The sequence below is a fragment of the Teleopsis dalmanni genome, chromosome 1 (genome assembly GCF_002237135.1).
Source record: "Teleopsis dalmanni isolate 2A chromosome 1, ASM223713v2, whole genome shotgun sequence".
Lineage (NCBI taxonomy): Eukaryota > Metazoa > Arthropoda > Insecta > Diptera > Diopsidae > Teleopsis > Teleopsis dalmanni.
The window spans coordinates 168,655,674-168,676,284 of NC_051846.1; the positions used below are offsets into that span (position 1 = coordinate 168,655,674).

General features: G+C 31.0%; 4 protein-coding genes across 4 annotated transcripts; 3 read left to right on the forward strand and 1 right to left on the reverse strand.

Annotated features, from left to right (window-relative positions):
- Nucleotides 1-4,245: 4,245 nt before the first annotated feature.
- On the forward strand, nt 4,246-5,470 carry LOC119666678 (protein terminus-like). Its single transcript, XM_038075958.1, has one exon. The coding sequence runs from the start codon at nt 4,246-4,248 to the stop codon at nt 5,437-5,439; it is 1,194 nt and encodes a 397-aa protein (XP_037931886.1). The 3' UTR covers nt 5,440-5,470.
- Nucleotides 5,471-7,724: 2,254 nt separating this feature from the next.
- LOC119666679 (protein terminus-like) lies at nt 7,725-8,918 on the forward strand. The gene has a single exon (XM_038075959.1). The coding sequence runs from the start codon at nt 7,725-7,727 to the stop codon at nt 8,916-8,918; it is 1,194 nt and encodes a 397-aa protein (XP_037931887.1).
- A 2,557-nt stretch (nt 8,919-11,475) lies between these two features.
- On the forward strand, nt 11,476-12,396 carry LOC119666682 (protein terminus-like). The gene has a single exon (XM_038075964.1). The coding sequence runs from the start codon at nt 11,476-11,478 to the stop codon at nt 12,394-12,396; it is 921 nt and encodes a 306-aa protein (XP_037931892.1).
- A 3,592-nt stretch (nt 12,397-15,988) lies between these two features.
- LOC119666684 (protein terminus-like) lies at nt 15,989-17,182 on the reverse strand. The gene has a single exon (XM_038075965.1). It carries the CDS (start codon nt 17,180-17,182, stop codon nt 15,989-15,991), a length of 1,194 nt encoding a protein of 397 aa, XP_037931893.1.
- Between the last annotated feature and the right edge of the window lie 3,429 nt (nt 17,183-20,611).

Sequence of the window (20,611 nt, forward strand, 5' to 3'; positions counted from 1 at the left end):
GATCAAAACTGACACATGAGATATAACACAGCTTCATGGTCATTCTCAGAACCATAACCTCTACATAAGTCATTATAAGATGTCATTGTACGCCCAGTTGCATAGCTTGTCTTCTTATTACGCATTGACCCATCAACACCAATACCGTAGTACTAAGCACATTACGTTTTATTGGAAGCAGCTGACTGGTGCGTTTTTCATCTAGCTTAGACCAGGTCAATTTAGAGATCTGGCAAGAGGGCTCATGTGCTCAATCTTGCTTGGAAAAGCTTAGATATTTTAGTTTGTTTGACACGCCTAGCTAGCTCATTAAGGGATGCCCGACATTTTCGACTTATTTAAAATGTGGCGATAGTAACTATTTAATGGTAACTTAACTATCCAAAAAGATTGCGATATTTGGAAGTGGGATTTGGTTGTCTAGGGCCCATATAACAGTATAGTGGATTGCCATTACTTCAGCGTGAATGATTTGATGATCGAAGCGAAGTGCTAAGACAAAGTTTTTTTGAAAATATACCACAGCCCATTCGTATATCAATTTTGGAGCCGTATATGTAGAAGTTAAAGAAGACCACTTTGACTGGTGTCCAGACTTCCTTACTAGGTGTGAGAAAATTGAAACCTTGATCAAGGTCTGGATTAGAGAAATTATAGACAATTGAGACAGTTATATGTTATGCAGAGAGTCACGTCACAATTGTCAATTTTCTAACTTTACGTTTTTTTGTACCTTGATTAGAGTGATATATACTTTATCACTTTATTTACTAATATTTATTTTTTATATTTACTTTACTTGATTAGAATGATATAAGTATATATTCAAAAAAATATATATAAATTTACTCTTAACAAATGCAAATTCTGATATTCACATCATCACATCATCAGTGATCTTAGGAAATATTTGAATTTTTTAATTAATTTACAGTCTGAATACAATTTGTTTGATAAGAGATTCGAATATTTCTTAAGATCACTGATGATGTGATGATGTGAATATCAGAATTTGCATTTGTTAAGAGTAAATTTATGATAATAATAGTACTTGACTTAACAAAACTTGAAACAGCGTTGTATAGTCAGCCAAATTGCAGTAAATCAACTAAATTTTTGTTGTTGTCTTTTTATTTCTATTCGAACCTTCTAAAACAAATAACGTTTCCAACCTGATTTTTAAATCTTGTGTATTATATACTCAATCACAACTATACAAGCTGGTACAGGACATTACAGAATATTTTATGTTACATTAAATAAATTTCTTTACAAAAACTCAAAATACTAACAAATCTTTGTTAACATGAGCTGCTTCCAAATTCTAAAGGACATTTAGACACAATAGAAAGTATCATAAAAATGTAACAATATAAAACAGCTCATACAGATACATTCAGATATACTTAAAAAATTATTATATAAAGTACATAAGATGGAAGATAAAAATTTATTAGAATAAAAGCAAAAAAATTTGAAAGCATTTTCTGTCATTTTTGTCTGAATTTACGCACAATGCAACTTAAAAAATGGTCCTTACTGCACCAATTTACAAGGATACGAAAATAATAAGCACACATACCGATATACACTACTGTAGATATATGGTATTTGCATATATACGAGTATCTCGTATAGGAGCAATTTGCTAACAACGTTTTTCCCATAAGTGCGTTTGCGTCAAAGTGATTGATAATGGTCACCCAGTCACATCTCGGAAGATTGAGTGAACTATGCTGGAAGGCTGATGAATAAATTTGCCGCTGTAATACGCCCACACGTCAGACATGAAAAGTACAAGGAATTCATGTGAGTTATCAGTAACAAACCCACCATTATAATGAATTTTTATTTTAGTAGAACTGAAAAAGGATTGCATACATATGAGTTTATTAACAAAACAACACAAAAATAAAAAATAAGAAGTAAAAAAGGAAGAGAAGGATATTTATAAATGCGTGTGAATTATTTCATGAAATTATTTTTGCTTTTAAAGCTTAATTTTATTTTTATGGCACAAATATTTTATATTGAATTTTTTTTAATAATTATATTAAATCAGTTACTCACTAAAATACACAGTGAAAAATTCATTCAAGCTCAGCAAGGACCTTTCCAAAAGCAGTAAAAATTGTCTGTTAGGAATGTCTGTTTCGGTATTTCACATATAATACAGAAGCAGTACATAGCATTCATAATTTTTTTAAACATTAATAGTAATAAAATAAATGTATATATAAGATATAAAAAACGATCGAATAACTTTAGTATGACGGAAAAAATCAAATTTTTTATACAAAATTTTATTTCACTTTTATGGCAGTCATAATAGTTTAAGCGAAGGATGGTTTGTTTTTAAATCGAAAAATGTTATGAAAACATTTTTAAAAGCATTAATTTTAATAGGATCAACTTTTTGTATACAAAAACGGAATCTAGTATTAAATATTGTATAATGGCCTATGACAGACTCAAGTGGGAAAACACAATATCAGGATAACATTTTTATACGAAGAATTTTTAAAAATAATTTAAATGCTTTTGTATATTTTTTAAATATTTATAAATAGAAAAATAATATATTACTGCATAAAATGGTATTATACAAAATTTTGAGTAATTGTGCAGGTACGTATATTATTATATTATTATTATTTCCAAAATAAGTCATGAACTTAGTCTATTCACAAATAGTTCATACAAATTCTTTACGTTCGTCCCTATTTGTACCAGAAATACGTTTTTTGTGTTTTATTAACTAATTTCCTATGCCAAATAGTTTTCGACCTGTCTTCTCACTCCTTTGGAGTTCCATTCCATGATAACATCAGCAATCGCATCCGGTTTTCTCAATGTGTGACCAAACCATCCATATTTGCATTGTAAAATTTTTTTTCTATCGGTTTCTGATTGGCCCCAATAATCTACATTTAAAATTCTAGCAGATAATATGTCGCAGATTACTATTCACACCTTATGAACCAACGATCTAGTTACCGACCACTTCTCACAGTCATATAGCAAATTAGATTCCACACATATGTTGAAAATTCTAACCTTTGTCTCGATATGCACGTTATTATCTTTCCAAACCTTGCTTAACATCGCAAAGATACTTTTCGCTTTCTTTAAACACTTGTCTACATCAATCATCGCTGCTTACCATACTTTCAAAATATTTCAACTTCTGAACACATTTGATATCTTGGCTATTTAGTGAAAGAGTTGATATATTATTTGCTTTGACTCTCATTGATTTAGTTTTCGAAAAATTGATATTAAGCCCTATTCTGGTTAATTGCGTGGAAACATTATTTATCAAAGCTTGCATGTCTGTTTGTCTACTTCCTATAGTACTATGTCATCAGCACACTAGAAATGTCCAAGCTCTTGATTATATCTCCAATTAATGTCTGCTGGCGTTTTTTCGACCGATTCCAGGATGGTATCAGGAGGTAATCTAAACAATAGGGGGAAAATAGCAAAACCTTGCCGCACACCACTATTGCATATGGGAAACCTTGCTGGTGTCCCTTCATAGCTTTTCTGAAGGATATTAATCATTTTCCTGTTAATACCAAATTCCGAATATTACATTGAGCAAATCTAGTATTTTTAACGTTCCTTAAGTCGTCAACCATTTCATCAGTGAAATTGAAATACACCATTTTATTTCAACTTAAACGATAAAATTTTTTTTGAAGATTCGTGGAATCTGAATACAAAAACAAAACAAGAACTATTAAAAATATATAAGTAATTACTGCAGAGTTCTCAGAATTTCATAAGTCCTTCATTACTGTACTCCTAATTTTATCAGACAGGTTAATTCAATAAAACTTTTCACGGAATATAATTTTATTATTGATCACTGCGGCACAGGACACGAATAATAAAAATTATCAAAATATTTTATATAACTTTTCAGTTACTAAGTAGCTTAGAAATACACACAGGTAGCCAATAACTTATTTAACCGCACATCATTTTAAAAATATCTACTATTTATTAGAAGTAAAGAAATAGTTGTTTCATCAGACAGGTAAAAATGATCTAACTTTATTTAGAATTTTATGACATCCTACAGATATATAAGCTAACAAAAAACTGCTAACATCAATCATTCCAGATCTGAAATTCACTGCGATAAATTCGTTAGAGAAACACTTTAAATCTAATATTCACAGCAATTACTGTCAAGTTCAACTTTTTATTTAATATTAAATTGTAAAGTATTGTTAAAAAATGGATTTTGCTTATTCCAAAATTGGTTCTCAAGAAAACATTCCGAGTTTCACTTATAGTGGGTACAGTCCACTTACTACAGAATTACATCATCGCTCGCAAACTAATCCAGTTGAAGTATTTAATTGCCAAACTTCCTACAATATCAGTCAACACATGGATCCATATGGAAAACATTATCATGGAAATAACAAACAAGTCAACCTAGGACTGACAGATGAGGAGAAGGAGAGATTACAAATCATTGAAGACAAAGGCATTGATACATTAGTGATGAGTAATGACAACGCCGGTCTAGAAAATAAGGAGTTTTTATTGAATGCAGCCACTGAATCGCTTCCATCAATGTTACGCTTGTTATTCGTCAAAACCAATAGAATTCAGTTAAGAGGCGAACTCTATGCTAAAATTGACACCTTCAATTTTGTAGTGGAAAGTACTGAGTTAAATATTAACCACCATTTCGATATTCCCGAGAGCGTTGAAATGTTATTCATGTTGCTATTGGAAAAGGTGAAGATGTTGATGTGCTCATTAGGTTATATCGATGTGAGTGACTTTAAAGTTCAACGTATAAAGGTCAATATAAAAATGGATCGTTCAACTTCCAAAAACTGCATGCAAAAACTATCATTACCTTTAAAGTATCGCGTTAAAAATGCAGCATATGATATCGATCCAGAACGGCTGAAATCTGGACTTCCGAAGAAAGAGAGTTGTGATCTTGACGCAATAACTTCCATTTATAAGCATTATAAATTAACTGGGGATGGAAATCAATTGCTTAACTTAAGAGCAATAGATTTGTATTGCTTTAAATTGTGCCACACCTCTGCGGAAGTTCACACAGAACCTTTTTATCTCACGTCGCCTATTGATGTGAAAGAAAATCGCAGCTTTATTATACTTGAAGACGTACTTGGCAATTTTCAACGTTTTATGGAAATAACGAACCCTCTTCGTTTTGCAAACGTTGAAAATCCAACCGATCCGGTTACTTGTATAAAATGTAATACGCATTACGCTCAATTGGTCCAATTGGAATTACATCAACGTTTGGAGTGTGGCGATGATTTTGAAATATATGAACTGGACAATAACTATGATGAAGAGAGCGATCCTAATCAATTCGAAATTAAGACTACATTTGAGAAATGGATGCTGTTCGGAGTCAAGAATAATGAAAATGTTTAATTAGTAAAAATTGTATATTCACGAAAATATTGTAGACTATATAACAAAATATTATAATACATTTTGATTGATTGTAATTACTTTAAATTAATTAATTAAATAATTATTGAAATCGGAAATATTTATTTTTATTGTGTCAGTATAGAAAAAGAAAGATTCATAGTTTTAGTTCATAGTTTTAATGAATGAAATCGTGCTAATTCCAACGAATACTGACGGTCTTAACGACGGTCATTTCATTTCTAGATTTCAAAAGTGAACGCAATTCCGGCAATGTCAATTCCGTGACAATACCATTAAAATGCAAAAGTTATTTTTATTATTTTTATAATATCTCAAGACACTCCAAACATAACATCATCTGTATGGAAAAAGCTTAAATGGAAAAAAAAATTGTTACCAACTTATTCGTCAGCAACTGCACTAAAGTAAGTTGGATGATATTAATATCAGAGTTATCATCCACCATTTTATCACCATTTTACTATCACAACTATTTTGGAATTACTCCCCAAACCTCGAACCCGAAGAGTATTAGAAAAATTTGTTTGATGAGAAGAATCATCATCAATTTTGGATATAACCTTTAAAACTAAAAATTTTTATTTTAGCTTCAAAAAATATGAAAATAACTTTTTTCATTATGATTATGTTGAGGCTATTTGAGCACTCTCTCAACGCGAGGTTACTTCATAACCCCTCTTGGCTGTTTCATCAGACTAAACCTCAGATCTGACCTCAGATCTGCACATCTCCACGATAAGCTATTCAGAAGAAACCAAAATACAGTTGCATTAGAGCGATTAAACGGAATTACGGACCTGTCTTCTCACTCCTTTGGAGTTCCATTCGATGGTAACATCAGCAATCGCATCCGGTTTTCTCAATGTGTGACCTAACCATCCATATTTTCATTGTAAAATTTTTTTCTATGGGTTTCTGATTGGTACTACGCCCCAATAATCTACATTTAAAATTCAAGCAGATAATATGTCGCAGATTTCTAATTACACCTTATGAACCAACGATCTAGTTACCGACCACTTCTCACAGTAATATAGCAAATTAGATTCCACACATGTGTTGAAAATTCTAACCTTTGTCTCGATATGCACGTTATTATCTTTCCAAACCTTGCTTAACATCGCAAAGATACTTTTCGCTTTCTTTAAACACTTGTCTACATCAATCATCGCTGCTTACCATACTTTTAAAATATTTCAACTTCTGAACACATTTGATATCTTGGCTATTTAGTGAAAGAGTTGATATATTATTTGCTTTGACTCTCATTGATTTAGTTTTCGAAAAATTGATATTAAGCCCTATTCTGGTTAATTGCGTGGAAACATTATTTATCAAAGCTTGCATGTCTGTTTGTCTACTTCCTATAGTACTATGTCATCAGCACACTAGAAATGTCCAAGCTCTTGATTATATCTCCAATTAATGTCTGCTGGCGTTTTTTCGACCGATTCCAGGATGGTATCAGGAGGTAATCTAAACAATAGGGGGAAAATAGCAAAACCTTGCCGCACACCACTATTGCATATGGGAAACCTTGCTGGTGTCCCTTCATAGCTTTTCTGAAGGATATTAATCATTTTCCTGTTAATACCAAATTCCGAATATTACATTGAGCAAATCTAGTATTTTTAACGTTCCTTAAGTCGTCAACCATTTCATCAGTGAAATTGAAATACACCATTTTATTTCAACTTAAACGATAAAATTTTTTTTGAAGATTCGTGGAATCTGAATACAAAAACAAAACAAGAACTATTAAAAATATATAAGTAATTACTGCAGAGTTCTCAGAATTTCATAAGTCCTTCATTACTGTACTCCTAATTTTATCAGACAGGTTAATTCAATAAAACTTTTCACGGAATATAATTTTATTATTGATCACTGCGGCACAGGACACGAATAATAAAAATTATCAAAATATTTTATATAACTTTTCAGTTACTAAGTAGCTTAGAAATGCACACAGGTAGCCAATAACTTATTTAACCGCACATCATTTTAAAAATATCTACTATTTATTAGAAGTAAAGAAATAGTTGTTTCATCAGACAGGTAAAAATGATCTAACTTTATTTAGAATTTTATGACATCCTACAGATATATAAGCTAACAAAAAACTGCTAACATCAATCATTCCAGATCTGAAATTCACTGCGATAAATTCGTTAGAGAAACACTTTAAATCTAATATTCACAGCAATTACTGTCAAGTTCAACTTTTTATTTAATATTAAATTGTAAAGTATTGTTAAAAAATGGATTTTGCTTACTCCAAAATTGGTTCTCAAGAAAACATTCCGAGTTTCACTTATAGTGGGTACAGTCCACTTACTACAGAATTACATCATCGCTCGCAAACTAATCCAGTTGAAGTATTTAATTGCCAAACTTCATACAATATCAGTCAACACATGGATCCATATGGAAAACATTATCATGGAAATAACAAACAAGTCAACCTAGGACTGACAGATGAGGAGAAGGAGAGATTACAAATCATTGAAGACAAAGGCATTGATACATTAGTGATGAGTAACGACAACGCCGGTCTAGAAAATAAGGAGTTTTTATTGAATGCAGCCACTGAATCGCTTCCATCAATGTTACGCTTGTTATTCGTCAAAACCAATAGAATTCAGTTAAGAGGCGAACTCTATGCTAAAATTGACACCTTCAATTTTGTAGTGGAAAGTACTGAGTTAAATATTAACCACCATTTCGATATTCCCGAGAGCGTTGAAATGTTATTCATGTTGCTATTGGAAAAGGTGAAGATGTTGATGTGCTCATTAGGTTATATCGATGTGAGTGACTTTAAAGTTCAACGTATAAAGATCAATATAAAAATGGATCGTTCAACTTCCAAAAACTGCATGCAAAAACTATCATTACCTTTAAAGTATCGCGTTAAAAATGCAGCATATGATATCGATCCAGAACGGCTGAAATCTGGACTTCCGAAGAAAGAGAGTTGTGATCTTGACGCAATAACTTCCATTTATAAGCATTATAAATTAACTGGGGATGGAAATCAATTGCTTAACTTAAGAGCAATAGATTTATATTGCTTTAAATTGTGCCACACCTCTGCGGAAGTTCACACAGAACCTTTTTATCTCACGTCGCCTATTGGTGTGAAAGAAAATCGCAGCTTTATTATACTTGAAGACGTACTTGGCAATTTTCAACGTTTTATGGAAATAACGAACCCTCTTCGTTTTGCAAACGTTGAAAATCCAACCGATCCGGTTACTTGTATAAAATGTAATACGCATTACGCTCAATTGGTCCAATTGGAATTACATCAACGTTTGGAGTGTGGCGATGATTTTGAAATATATGAACTGGACAATAACTATGATGAAGAGAGCGATCCTAATCAATTCGAAATTAAGACTACATTTGAGAAATGGATGCTGTTCGGAGTCAAGAATAATGAAAATGTTTAATTAGTAAAAATTGTATATTCACGAAAATATTGTAGACTATATAACAAAATATTATAAAACATTTTGATTGATTGTAATTACTTTAAATTAATTAATTAAATAATTATTGAAATCGGAAATATTTATTTTTATTGTGTCAGTATAGAAAAAGAAAGATTCATAGTTTTAGTTCATAGTTTTAATGAATGAAATCGTGCTAATTCCAACGAATACTGACGGTCTTAACGACGGTCATTTCATTTCTAGATTTCAAAAGTGAACGCAATTCCGGCAATGTCAATTCCGTGACAATACCATTAAAATGCAAAAGTTATTTTTATTATTTTTATAATATCTCAAGACACTCCAAACATAACATCATCTGTATGGAAAAAGCTTAAATGGAAAAAAAAATTGTTACCAACTTATTCGTCAGCAACTGCACTAAAGTAAGTTGGATGATATTAATATCAGAGTTATCATCCACCATTTTATCACCATTTTACTATCACAACTATTTTGGAATTACTCCCCAAACCTCGAACCCGAAGAGTATTAGAAAAATTTGTTTGATGAGAAGAATCATCATCAATTTTGGATATAACCTTTAAAACTAAAAATTTTTATTTTAGCTTCAAAAAATATGAAAATAACTTTTTTCATTATGATTATGTTGAGGCTATTTGAGCACTCTCTCAACGCGAGGTTACTTCATAACCCCTCTTGGCTGTTTCATCAGACTAAACCTCAGATCTGACCTCAGATCTGCACATCTCCACGATAAGCTATTCAGAAGAAACCAAAATACAGTTGCATTAGAGCGATTAAACGGAATTACGGACCTGTCTTCTCACTCCTTTGGAGTTCCATTCGATGGTAACATCAGCAATCGCATCCGGTTTTCTCAATGTGTGACCTAACCATCCATATTTTCATTGTAAAATTTTTTTCTATGGGTTTCTGATTGGTACTACGCCCCAATAATCTACATTTAAAATTCAAGCAGATAATATGTCGCAGATTTCTAATTACACCTTATGAACCAACGATCTAGTTACCGACCACTTCTCACAGTAATATAGCAAATTAGATTCCACACATGTGTTGAAAATTCTAACCTTTGTCTCGATATGCACGTTATTATCTTTCCAAACCTTGCTTAACATCGCAAAGATACTTTTCGCTTTCTTTAAACACTTGTCTACATCAATCATCGCTGCTTACCATACTTTTAAAATATTTCAACTTCTGAACACATTTGATATCTTGGCTATTTAGTGAAAGAGTTGATATATTATTTGCTTTGACTCTCATTGATTTAGTTTTCGAAAAATTGATATTAAGCCCTATTCTGGTTAATTGCGTGGAAACATTATTTATCAAAGCTTGCATGTCTGTTTGTCTACTTCCTATAGTACTATGTCATCAGCACACTAGAAATGTCCAAGCTCTTGATTATATCTCCAATTAATGTCTGCTGGCGTTTTTTCGACCGATTCCAGGATGGTATCAGGAGGTAATCTAAACAATAGGGGGAAAATAGCAAAACCTTGCCGCACACCACTATTGCATATGGGAAACCTTGCTGGTGTCCCTTCATAGCTTTTCTGAAGGATATTAATCATTTTCCTGTTAATACCAAATTCCGAATATTACATTGAGCAAATCTAGTATTTTTAACGTTCCTTAAGTCGTCAACCATTTCATCAGTGAAATTGAAATACACCATTTTATTTCAACTTAAACGATAAAATTTTTTTTGAAGATTCGTCGAATCTAAATACAAAAACAAAACAAGAACTATTAAAAATATATAAGTAATTACTGCAGAGTTCTCAGAATTTCATAAGTCTTTCGTTACTGTACTCCTAATTTTATCAGACAGGTTAATTCAATAAAACTTTTCACGGAATATAATTTTATTATTAATCACTGCGGCACAGGACACAAATAATAAAAATTATCAAAATATTTTATATAACTTTTCAGTTACTAAGTAGCTTAGAAATACACACAGGTAGCCAATAACTTATTTAACCGCACATCATTTTAAAAATATCTGCTATTTATTAGAAGTAAAGAAATAGTTGTTTCATCAGCCAGGTAAAAATGATCTAACTTTATTTAGAATTTTATGACATCCTACAGATATATAAGCTAGCAAAAAACTGCTAACATCAATCATTCCAGATCTGAAATTCACTGCGATAAATTCGAAAGAGAAACACTTTAAATCTAATATTCACAGCAATTACTGTCAAGTTCAACTTTTTATTTAATATTAAATTGTAAAGTATTGCTAAAAAATGGATTTTGCTTACTCCAAAATTGGTTCTCAAGAAAACATTCCGAGTTTCACTTATAGTGGGTACAGTCCACTTACTACAGAATTACATCATCGCTCGCAAACTAATCCAGTTGAAGTATTTAATTGCCAAACTTCCTATAATATCAGTCAACACATGAATCCATATGGAAAACATTATCATGGAAATAACAAACAAGTCAACCTAGACTGACAGCAGAGGAGAAGGAGAGATTACAAATCATTGAAGACAAAGGCATTGATACTTTAGTGATGAGTAACGACAACGCCGGTCTAGAAAATAAGGAGTTTTTATTGAATGCAGCCACTGAATCGCTTCCATCGATGTTACGCTTGTTATTCGTCAAAACCAATAGAATTCAGTTAAGAGGCGAACTCTATGCTAAAATTGACACCTTCAATTTTGTAGTGGAAAGTACTGAGTTAAATATTAACCACCATTTCGATATTCCCGAGAGCGTTGAAATGTTATTCATGTTGCTATTGGAAAAGGTGAAGATGTTGATGTGCTCATTAGGTTATATCGATGTGAGTGACTTTAAAGTTCAACGTATAAAGATCAATATAAAAATGGATCGTTCAACTTCCAAAAACTGCATGCAAAAACTATCATTACCTTTAAAGTATCGCGTTAAAAATGCAGCATATGATATCGATCCAGAACGGCTGAAATCTGGACATCCGAAGAAAGAGAGTTGTGATCTTGACGCAATAACTTCCATTTATAAGCATTATAAATTAACTGGGGATGGAAATCAATTGCTTAACTTAAGAGCAATAGATTTGTATTGCTTTAAATTGTGCCACACCTCTGCGGAAGTTCACACAGAACCTTTTTATCTCACGTCGCCTATTGGTGTGAAAGAAAATCGCAGCTTTATTATACTTGAAGACGTACTTGGCAATTTTCAACGTTTTATGGAAATAACGAACCCTCTTCATTTTGCAAACGTTGAAAATCCAACCGATCCGGTTACTTGTATAAAATGTAATACGCATTACGCTCAATTGGTCCAATTGGAATTACATCAACGTTTGGAGTGTGGCGATGATTTTGAAATATATGAACTGGACAATAACTATGATGAAGAGAGCGATCCTAATCAATTCGAAATTAAGACTACATTTGAGAAATGGATGCTGTTCGGAGTCAAGAATAATGAAAATGTTTAATTAGTAAAAATTGTATATTCACGAAAATATTGTAGACTATATAACAAAATATTATAATACATTTTGATTGATTGTAATTACTTTAAATTAATTAATTAAATAATTATTGAAATCGGAAATATTTATTTTTATTGTGTCAGTATAGAAAAAGAAAGATTCATAGTTTTAGTTCATAGTTTTAATGAATGAAATCGTGCTAATTCCAACGAATACTGACGGTCTTAGCGACGGTCATTTCATTTCTAGATTTCAAAAGTGAAGACAATTCCGGCAATGTCAATTCCATGACAATACCATTAAAATGCAAAAGTCATTTTTATTATTTTTATAATATCTCAAGACACTCCAAACATAACATCATCTGTATGGAAAAAGCTTAAATGGAAAAAAAAATTGTTACCAACTTATTCGTCAGCAACTGCACTAAAGTAAGTTGGATGATATTAATATCAGAGTTATCATCCACCATTTTATCACCATTTTACTATCACAACTATTTTGGAATTACTCCCCAAACCTCGAACCCGAAGAGTATTAGAAAAAATTGTTTGATGAGAAGAATCATCATCAATTTTGGATATAACCTTTAAAACTAAAAATTTTTATTTTAGCTTCAAAAAATATGAAAATAATTTTTTTCATTATGATTATGTTGAGACTATTTGAGCACTCTCTCAACGCGAGGTTTCTTCATAACCCCTCTTGGCTGTTTCATCAGACTAAACCTCAGATCTGACCTCAGATCTGCACATCTCCCCGATAAGCTATTCAGAAGAAACCAAAATACAGTTGCATTAGAGCGATTAAACGAAATTATGACAAAACACAAATTTAGAAGTTAGGAAAAAGTTAATCCTTATATGATTAAATATAAGAACTTATTTACTAAACAATAGAAAACGCCTACGAAGCTACTTGAGGTGTGTTTATTTGTTTATATCGATGTAATTGAATTAAAAGGCATAAAGGATCGTTTCAGTTTCAAAGTTTCATGCAGGAACTCTCATTTCCACAGGCAAATAATATATAGATTGTGAATTTCCCTCAAGAGGCGACTCTATGCTAGAATTGAACTTTCTCAATGTTCAAAAAGAAACAGCATTTTGCATATATAAAACCAAAAAATTGCATTTCACTGTTTGTCCTCAAGACAAACTCAAGAAGCAAAAGTCTCCATATAAACCCAAACGAAACGAAAATATAGCAACAATTTCTGTACTATATTCATCACCTCATACGCACATTTAACAGCTCTTTTGTACGTTTCGAACACTTAAGATCATTGTGTTATACGCAGCTTTTGTACGTCTTAATTGTTCTACAATCCAATGCTTTTGTGCTTTGAGCTGACTACTCGAACTGGCTGCTATGAAATCAATGTCTGTATGTTTTTGTCTGTGATATTAGTTCCAAAAGGTTAATCGCCATTTGCTAATTAAATTTATGTTAATAATCGATATTGTAAAATATAAGATTTATGTTTTTACAAGCTATTTTAAACGAGTTTATCGAAGAGGAATACTTATATACTTATATTTTTAAATAAAATTAAGATTAAAATATAAAAATAACAATTACATACCTTAAGGCATAGGGCATATTCACGGTAACATAAATTTATATAGGAACACAGATTTTTTACACTTAATAAAAAACTAATTAAAGTTAAATAAATTTAAATCCCATTTTAATAAACTTTTTTACTTAAACACTTTTACTTTTATTACAACAAAAACTTCAACGATTTTGATAACACAAAATGTCATTTTAAATTCCTTTTCCACCCTTCTTCGTATATGATCGTATAAAAAGCACCTGCGATGCGACTTTTTTGTTTTCTAATGTCTACTGCGCTGTTCGCATGCCCGCAGCGTCACATTAACTGCAATTTGGGTTTTTTTGTTTTTGCGTGCATATTCACTTCGAATAATTATTTTTTTATAACTATTTGTTTAATTTGTGTAAAATTTTCAAATTATTAATTCAGTATTAAATATTGTATATTCTATATATTTACACACACAAAATAAACTAGGTACATATGCTTCAGGAATTTATAAATTAAAATGTGTTTTCTATTATTTTTTACGGTGTATTTACGTATCGGAATTTTCCATTAAAGTTCACTAAGCATTTAAAATTAATAAATTAGGCTCATGCAAGCAACTTTTTCTACTGTAAAATATATATAATTTTATATTTTATTTGTTTGAATACTTTTTATTTACTTTTTAATAAATTAATATCACACACTTTAATTAATAAAAAAAACTTTTTTCCGACACCAAACCGATTAAAGCCACGTCTTAAATCGAACTGCTCTCAGAGAACATCGATAACTGTTTTTTGGTAAATAATCAACGATTCCTTTTTGATAACTGAGAGTACACTTGACGTCACTGATTTGAAGCTCACAAAATTATACAAGAAATCAATGAAGTTTTATCTGCTTAAAAAAATGTATAAAAATGAAAAATAATTATTTACGTTAAATTCTATATTGGTTTATATGTAAGGAATGTATGTAGTGACTTTTTCACTTACTATTATATACTATTATAACACAAAACATTGTGCCAAAAAGTGGAATGGGTAATTTTGTTTGTGTCAAGTTAGCAATTTTTCGACATATTACTAATTTTTTATACAAAGTCATAAATATAGTATATGTTTTGTTTCTAACACACATACTTAGTTGCAGGGCAATAACAAATCTAACCCTCTACTGCGTAGGCACCTTCTCAAGTCTCGTGCATCAAGTGCGGTTAGTAATTCCTCAACTTGATGACTCCAGTAAAGTCCCTTTAAGTACTATTTTATTCACGATTCGCTGCATTATATCAGTATCAAGTTAAAAAGTTGCTATATTTCCATTCTTCTGACACAAACTTCAAAAGTAGTTTGTCGATAATTAGATAAATAAATATAAGCTATCAGGACCAGCAGACACAAGCTGCAATGATTTAAAGTGTAAAATTCCGGGACCTTAAAAAGCACGCCATGCAAGACAAAGTCTCTAGTCGTATTCAACTTAATGAACAATCCTTAAGAATCTGATCACTTGGCACACACTGACTTCCTGAAAAGCTAAAATCTTCCAAAACCAGCACCTTAATCAAATCATGCATCAATGCATGTTGGTAAGCCTTTTTCTTTAAAAGAAAATTATACCACATACATATAGTATTTTACACATACATTTGATATTTTTATATAGTATCACAATTAATTAAAAGATTCACAAAAAATTCGATTGAATAAAAGCTTTTGCTCTTTCTAGGTTTCTATATCAATAATATTTTTCTATCCAGAAAACTAAAAGGCATTTTTTCAAAAAGTCCAATTCTTTAAAAGTAAAGTGACCGTATTTTTCATTAATCAAATATTTTTACGATTTTTACTGGGATTAATTATTTGTTACTGTAATGTGGCAGATTAGAGTAGAGTAGTTGCGAAATAGAAAAAACTATAGTTTCGTTTTTAATAATTATTTCGTAATAATAATTTATTAATTTAAAGTAATTACAGAATGTTTTATAATATTTTTTTATATAGTCTACAAAATTTTCGTGAATATACAATTTTTTACTAATTAAACATTTTCATTATTCTTGACTCCGAACAGCATCCATTTCTCAAATGTAGTCTTAATTTCGAATTGATTAGGATCGCTCTCTTCATCATAGTTATTGTCCAGTTCATATATTTCAAAATCATCGCCACACTCCAAACGTTGATGTAATTCCAATTGGACCAATTGAGCGTAATGCGTATTACATTTTATACAAGTAACCGGATCGGTTGGATTTTCAACGTTTGCAAAACGAAGAGGGTTCGTTATTTCCATAAAACGTTGAAAATTGCCAAGTACGTCTTCAAGTATAATAAAGCTGCGATTTTCTTTCACACCAATAGGCGACGTAAGATAAAAAGGTTCTGTGTAAACTTCCGCAGAAGTGTGGCACAATTTAAAGCAATACAAATCTATTGCTCTTAAGTTAAGCAATTGATTTCCATCCCCAGTTAATTTATAATGCTTATAAATGGAAGTTATTGAGTCAAGATCACAACTCTCCTTCTTCGGATGTTCAGATTTCAGCTGTTCTGGATCGATATCATATGCTGCATTTTTAACGCGATACTTTAAAGGTAATGATAGTTTTTGCATGCAGTTTTTGGAAGTTGAACGATCCATTTTTATATTGACCTTTATACGTTGAACTTTAAAGTCACTCACATCGATATACCCTAATGAGCACATCAACATCTTCACCTTTTCCAATAGCAACATGAATAACATTTCAACGCTCTCGGGAATATCGAAATGGTGGTTAATATTTAACTCAGTACTTTCCACTACAAAATTGAAGGTGTCCATTTTAGCATAGAGTTCGCCTCTTAACTGAATTCTATTGGTTTTGACGAATAACAAGCGTAACATCGATGGAAGCGATTCAGTGGCTGCATTCAATAAAAACTCCTTATTTTCTAGACCGACGTTGTCGTTACTCATCACTAAAGTATCAATGCCTTTGTCTTCAATGATTTGTAATCTGTCCTTCTCCTCTGCTGTCAGTCCTAGGTTGACTTGTTTGTTATTTCCATGATAATGTTTTCCATATGGATCCATGTGTTGACTGATATTGTATGAAGTTTGGCAATTAAATACTTCAACTGGATTAGTTTGCGAGCGATGATGTAATTCTGTAGTAAGTGGACTGTACCCACTATAAGTGAAACTCGGAATGTTTTCTTGAGAACCAATTTTGGAGTAAGCAAAATCCATTTTTTAACAATACTTTACAATTTAATATTAAATAAAAAGTTGAACTTGACAGTAATTGCTGTGAATATTAGATTTAAAGTGTTTCTCTAACGAATTTATCGCAATAAATTTCAGATCTGGAATGATTGATGTTAGCAGTTTTTTGCTAACTTATATATCTGTAGGATGTCATAAAATTCTAAATAAAGTTAGATCATTTTTACCTGTCTGATGAAACAACTATTTCTTTACTTCTAATAAATAGTAGATATTTTTAAAATGATGTGCGGTTAAATAAGTTATTGGCTACCTGTGTGTATTTCTAAGCTACTTAGTAACTGAAAAGTTATAAAAAATATTTTGATAATTTTTATTATTTGTGTCCTGTGCCGCAGTGATCAATAATAAAATTATATTCCGTGAAAAGTTTTATTGAATTAACCTGTCTGATGAAATTAGGAGTACAGTAACGAAAGACTTATGAAATTCTGAGAACTCTGCAGTAATTACTTATCTATTTTTAATAGTTCTTGTTTTGTTTTTGTATTTAGATTCCACGAATCTTCAAAAAAAATGTTATCGTTTAAGTTGAAATAAAATCGTGTATTTCAATTTCACTGATGAAATGGTTGACGACTTAAGGAACGTTAAAAAGACTAGATTTGCTCAATGTAATATTCGGAATTTGGTATTAACAGGAAAATGATTAATATCCTTCAGAAAAGCTATGAAGGGGCCACCAGCAAAGTTTCCCATATGCAATATAATAATGGTGTGCGGCAAGGCTATGCTCTTTTCCCACTATGTTTATAACAGCTCTTAATATCATCCTGGAATCGGTCGAAGAAACGCCAATCAAGAGCTTGAACGTTTCGAGTGTGCTGATAACATACTACTATAGGAAGTAGACAAACAGACATGCAAGCTTTGATAAATAATGTTTTCACGCAATTAGCCAGAATAGGGCTTAATATCAATTTTTCGAAAACTAAATCAATGAGAGTCAAAGCAGGTAATATATCAACTCTTTCACTAAATAGCCAAGATATCAAATATGTTCAGAAGTTGAAATACTTTGAAAGTATGGTAAGCAGCGATGATTGATGTAGACAAGCGTTTAAAGAAAGCGAAAAGTATCTTTGCGATGTTAAGTAAGGTTTGGAAAGCTAATAACGTGCATATCGAGACAAAGGTTAGAATTTTCAACACATGTGTGGAATCTAATTTGCTATATGACTGTGAGAAGTGGTCGGTAACTAGATCGTTGGTTCATAAGGTGTAATTAGAAATCTGCGACATATTATCTGCTTGAATTTTAAATGTAGATTATAGGGGCGTAGTACCAATCAGAAACCCATAAAAAAAATTTTACAATGAAAATATGGATGGTTAGGTCACACATTGAGAAAACCGGATGCGATTGCTGATGTTATCATGGAATGGAACTCCAAAGGAGTGAGAAGACAGGTCGAAAACTATTTGGCGTAGGAAATTAGTTAATAAAACACAAAAAACGTATTTCAGGTACAAATAGGGACGAACGTAAAGAATTTGTACGAACTATTTGTGAATAGACTAAGTGCATGATTTATTTTGTAAATAATAATAATATTATAATATACGTACCTGCATAATTATTCAAAATTTTGTATAATACCATTTTATGCAGTAATATATTATTTTTCTATTTATAAATATTTAGAAAATATACAAAAGCTTTTAAATTATTTTTAAAAATTCTTCATATAAAAATGTTATCCTGATATTGTGTTTTCCCGCTTGAGTCTGTCATAGGCCATTATACAATATTTAATACTAGATTCCGTTTTTGTATACAAAAAGTTGATCCTATTAAAATTAATGCTTTTAAAAATGTTTTCATAACATTTTTCGATTTAAAAACAAACCATCCTTCGCTTAAACTATTATGACTGCCATAAAAGTGAAATAAAATTTTGTATAAAAAATTTGATTTTTTCCGTCATACTAAAGTTATTCGATCGTTTTTTATATCTTATATTTACATTTATTTTATTACTATTAATGTATAAAAAAAATATTAATGCTATGTACTGCTTCTGTATTATATGTGAAATACCGAAACAGACATTCCTAACAGACAATTTTTACTGCTTTTGGAAAGGTCCTTGCTGAGCTTGAATGAATTTTTCACTATATATTTTAGTGAGTAACTGATTTAATATAATTATTAAAAAAAATTCAATATAAAATATTTGTGCCATAAAAATAAAATTAAGCTTTAAAAGCAAAAATAATTTCATGAAATAATTCACACGCATTTATAAATATCCTTCTCTTCCTTTTTTACTTCTTATTTTTTATTTTTGTGTTGTTTTGTTAATAAAATCATATGCATGCAATCCTTTTTCAGTTCTACTAAAATAAAAATTCATTATAATGGTGGGTTTGTTACTGATAACTCACATGAATTCCTTGTACTTTTCATGTCTGACGTGTGGGCGTATTACAGCGGCAAATTTATTCATCAGCCTTCCAGCATAGTTCACTCAATCTTCCGAGATGTGACTGGGTGACCATTATCAATCACTTTGACGCAAACGCACTTATGGGAAAAACGTTGTTAGCAAATTGCTCCTATACGAGATACTCGTATATATGCAAATACCATATATCTACAGTAGTGTATATCGGTATGTGTGCTTATTATTTTCGTATCCTTGTAAATTGGTGCAGTAAGGATCATTTTTTAAGTTGCATTGTGCGTAAATTCAGACAAAAATGACAGAAAATGCTTTCAAATTTTTTTGCTTTTATTCTAATAAATTTTTATCTTCCATCTTATGTACTTTATATAATAATTTTTTAAGTATATCTGAATGTATCTGTATGAGCTGTTTTATATTGTTACATTTTTATGATACTTTCTATTGTGTCTGAATGTCCTTTAGAATTTGGAAGCAGCTCATGTTAACAAAGATTTGTTAGTATTTTTTGTTTTTGTAAAGAAATTTATTTAATGTAACATAAAATATTCTGTAATGTCCTGTACCAGCTTGTAGTAGTTGTGGTTGAGTATATAATACACAAGATTTAAAAATCAGGTTGGAAACGTTATTTGTTTTAGAAGGGTTCGAATATAAATAAAAAGACAACAACGAAAATTTAGTTAATTTACTGCAATTTGGCTGATTATATAACGCTGTTTGTCTTAGCACTTTGCTTTGATCATCAAATCATTCACACTGAAGTAATGGCAATCCACTATACTGTTATATGGGCTCTAGACAACCAAATCCCAATTCCAAATATCGCAATCTTTTTGGATAGTTAAGTTACCATTAGATAGCTATTATCGCCACATTTTTAACATCTCTTAAAAGGTCGGGCATCGCTTAATAAGCTAGAGGTCAGCGCACTTACAAACAGTAAACCCATAGTACTACAACGAGCCACCATTCCAACTTTAGC

Coding starts and splice junctions, on each gene's coding strand:
- LOC119666678 (XM_038075958.1), top strand. CDS start 4,246: ATGGATTTTGCTTATTCCAAAATTGGTTCTCAAGAAAACATTCCGAGT.
- LOC119666679 (XM_038075959.1), top strand. CDS start 7,725: ATGGATTTTGCTTACTCCAAAATTGGTTCTCAAGAAAACATTCCGAGT.
- LOC119666682 (XM_038075964.1), top strand. CDS start 11,476: ATGAGTAACGACAACGCCGGTCTAGAAAATAAGGAGTTTTTATTGAAT.
- LOC119666684 (XM_038075965.1), bottom strand. CDS start 17,182: ATGGATTTTGCTTACTCCAAAATTGGTTCTCAAGAAAACATTCCGAGT.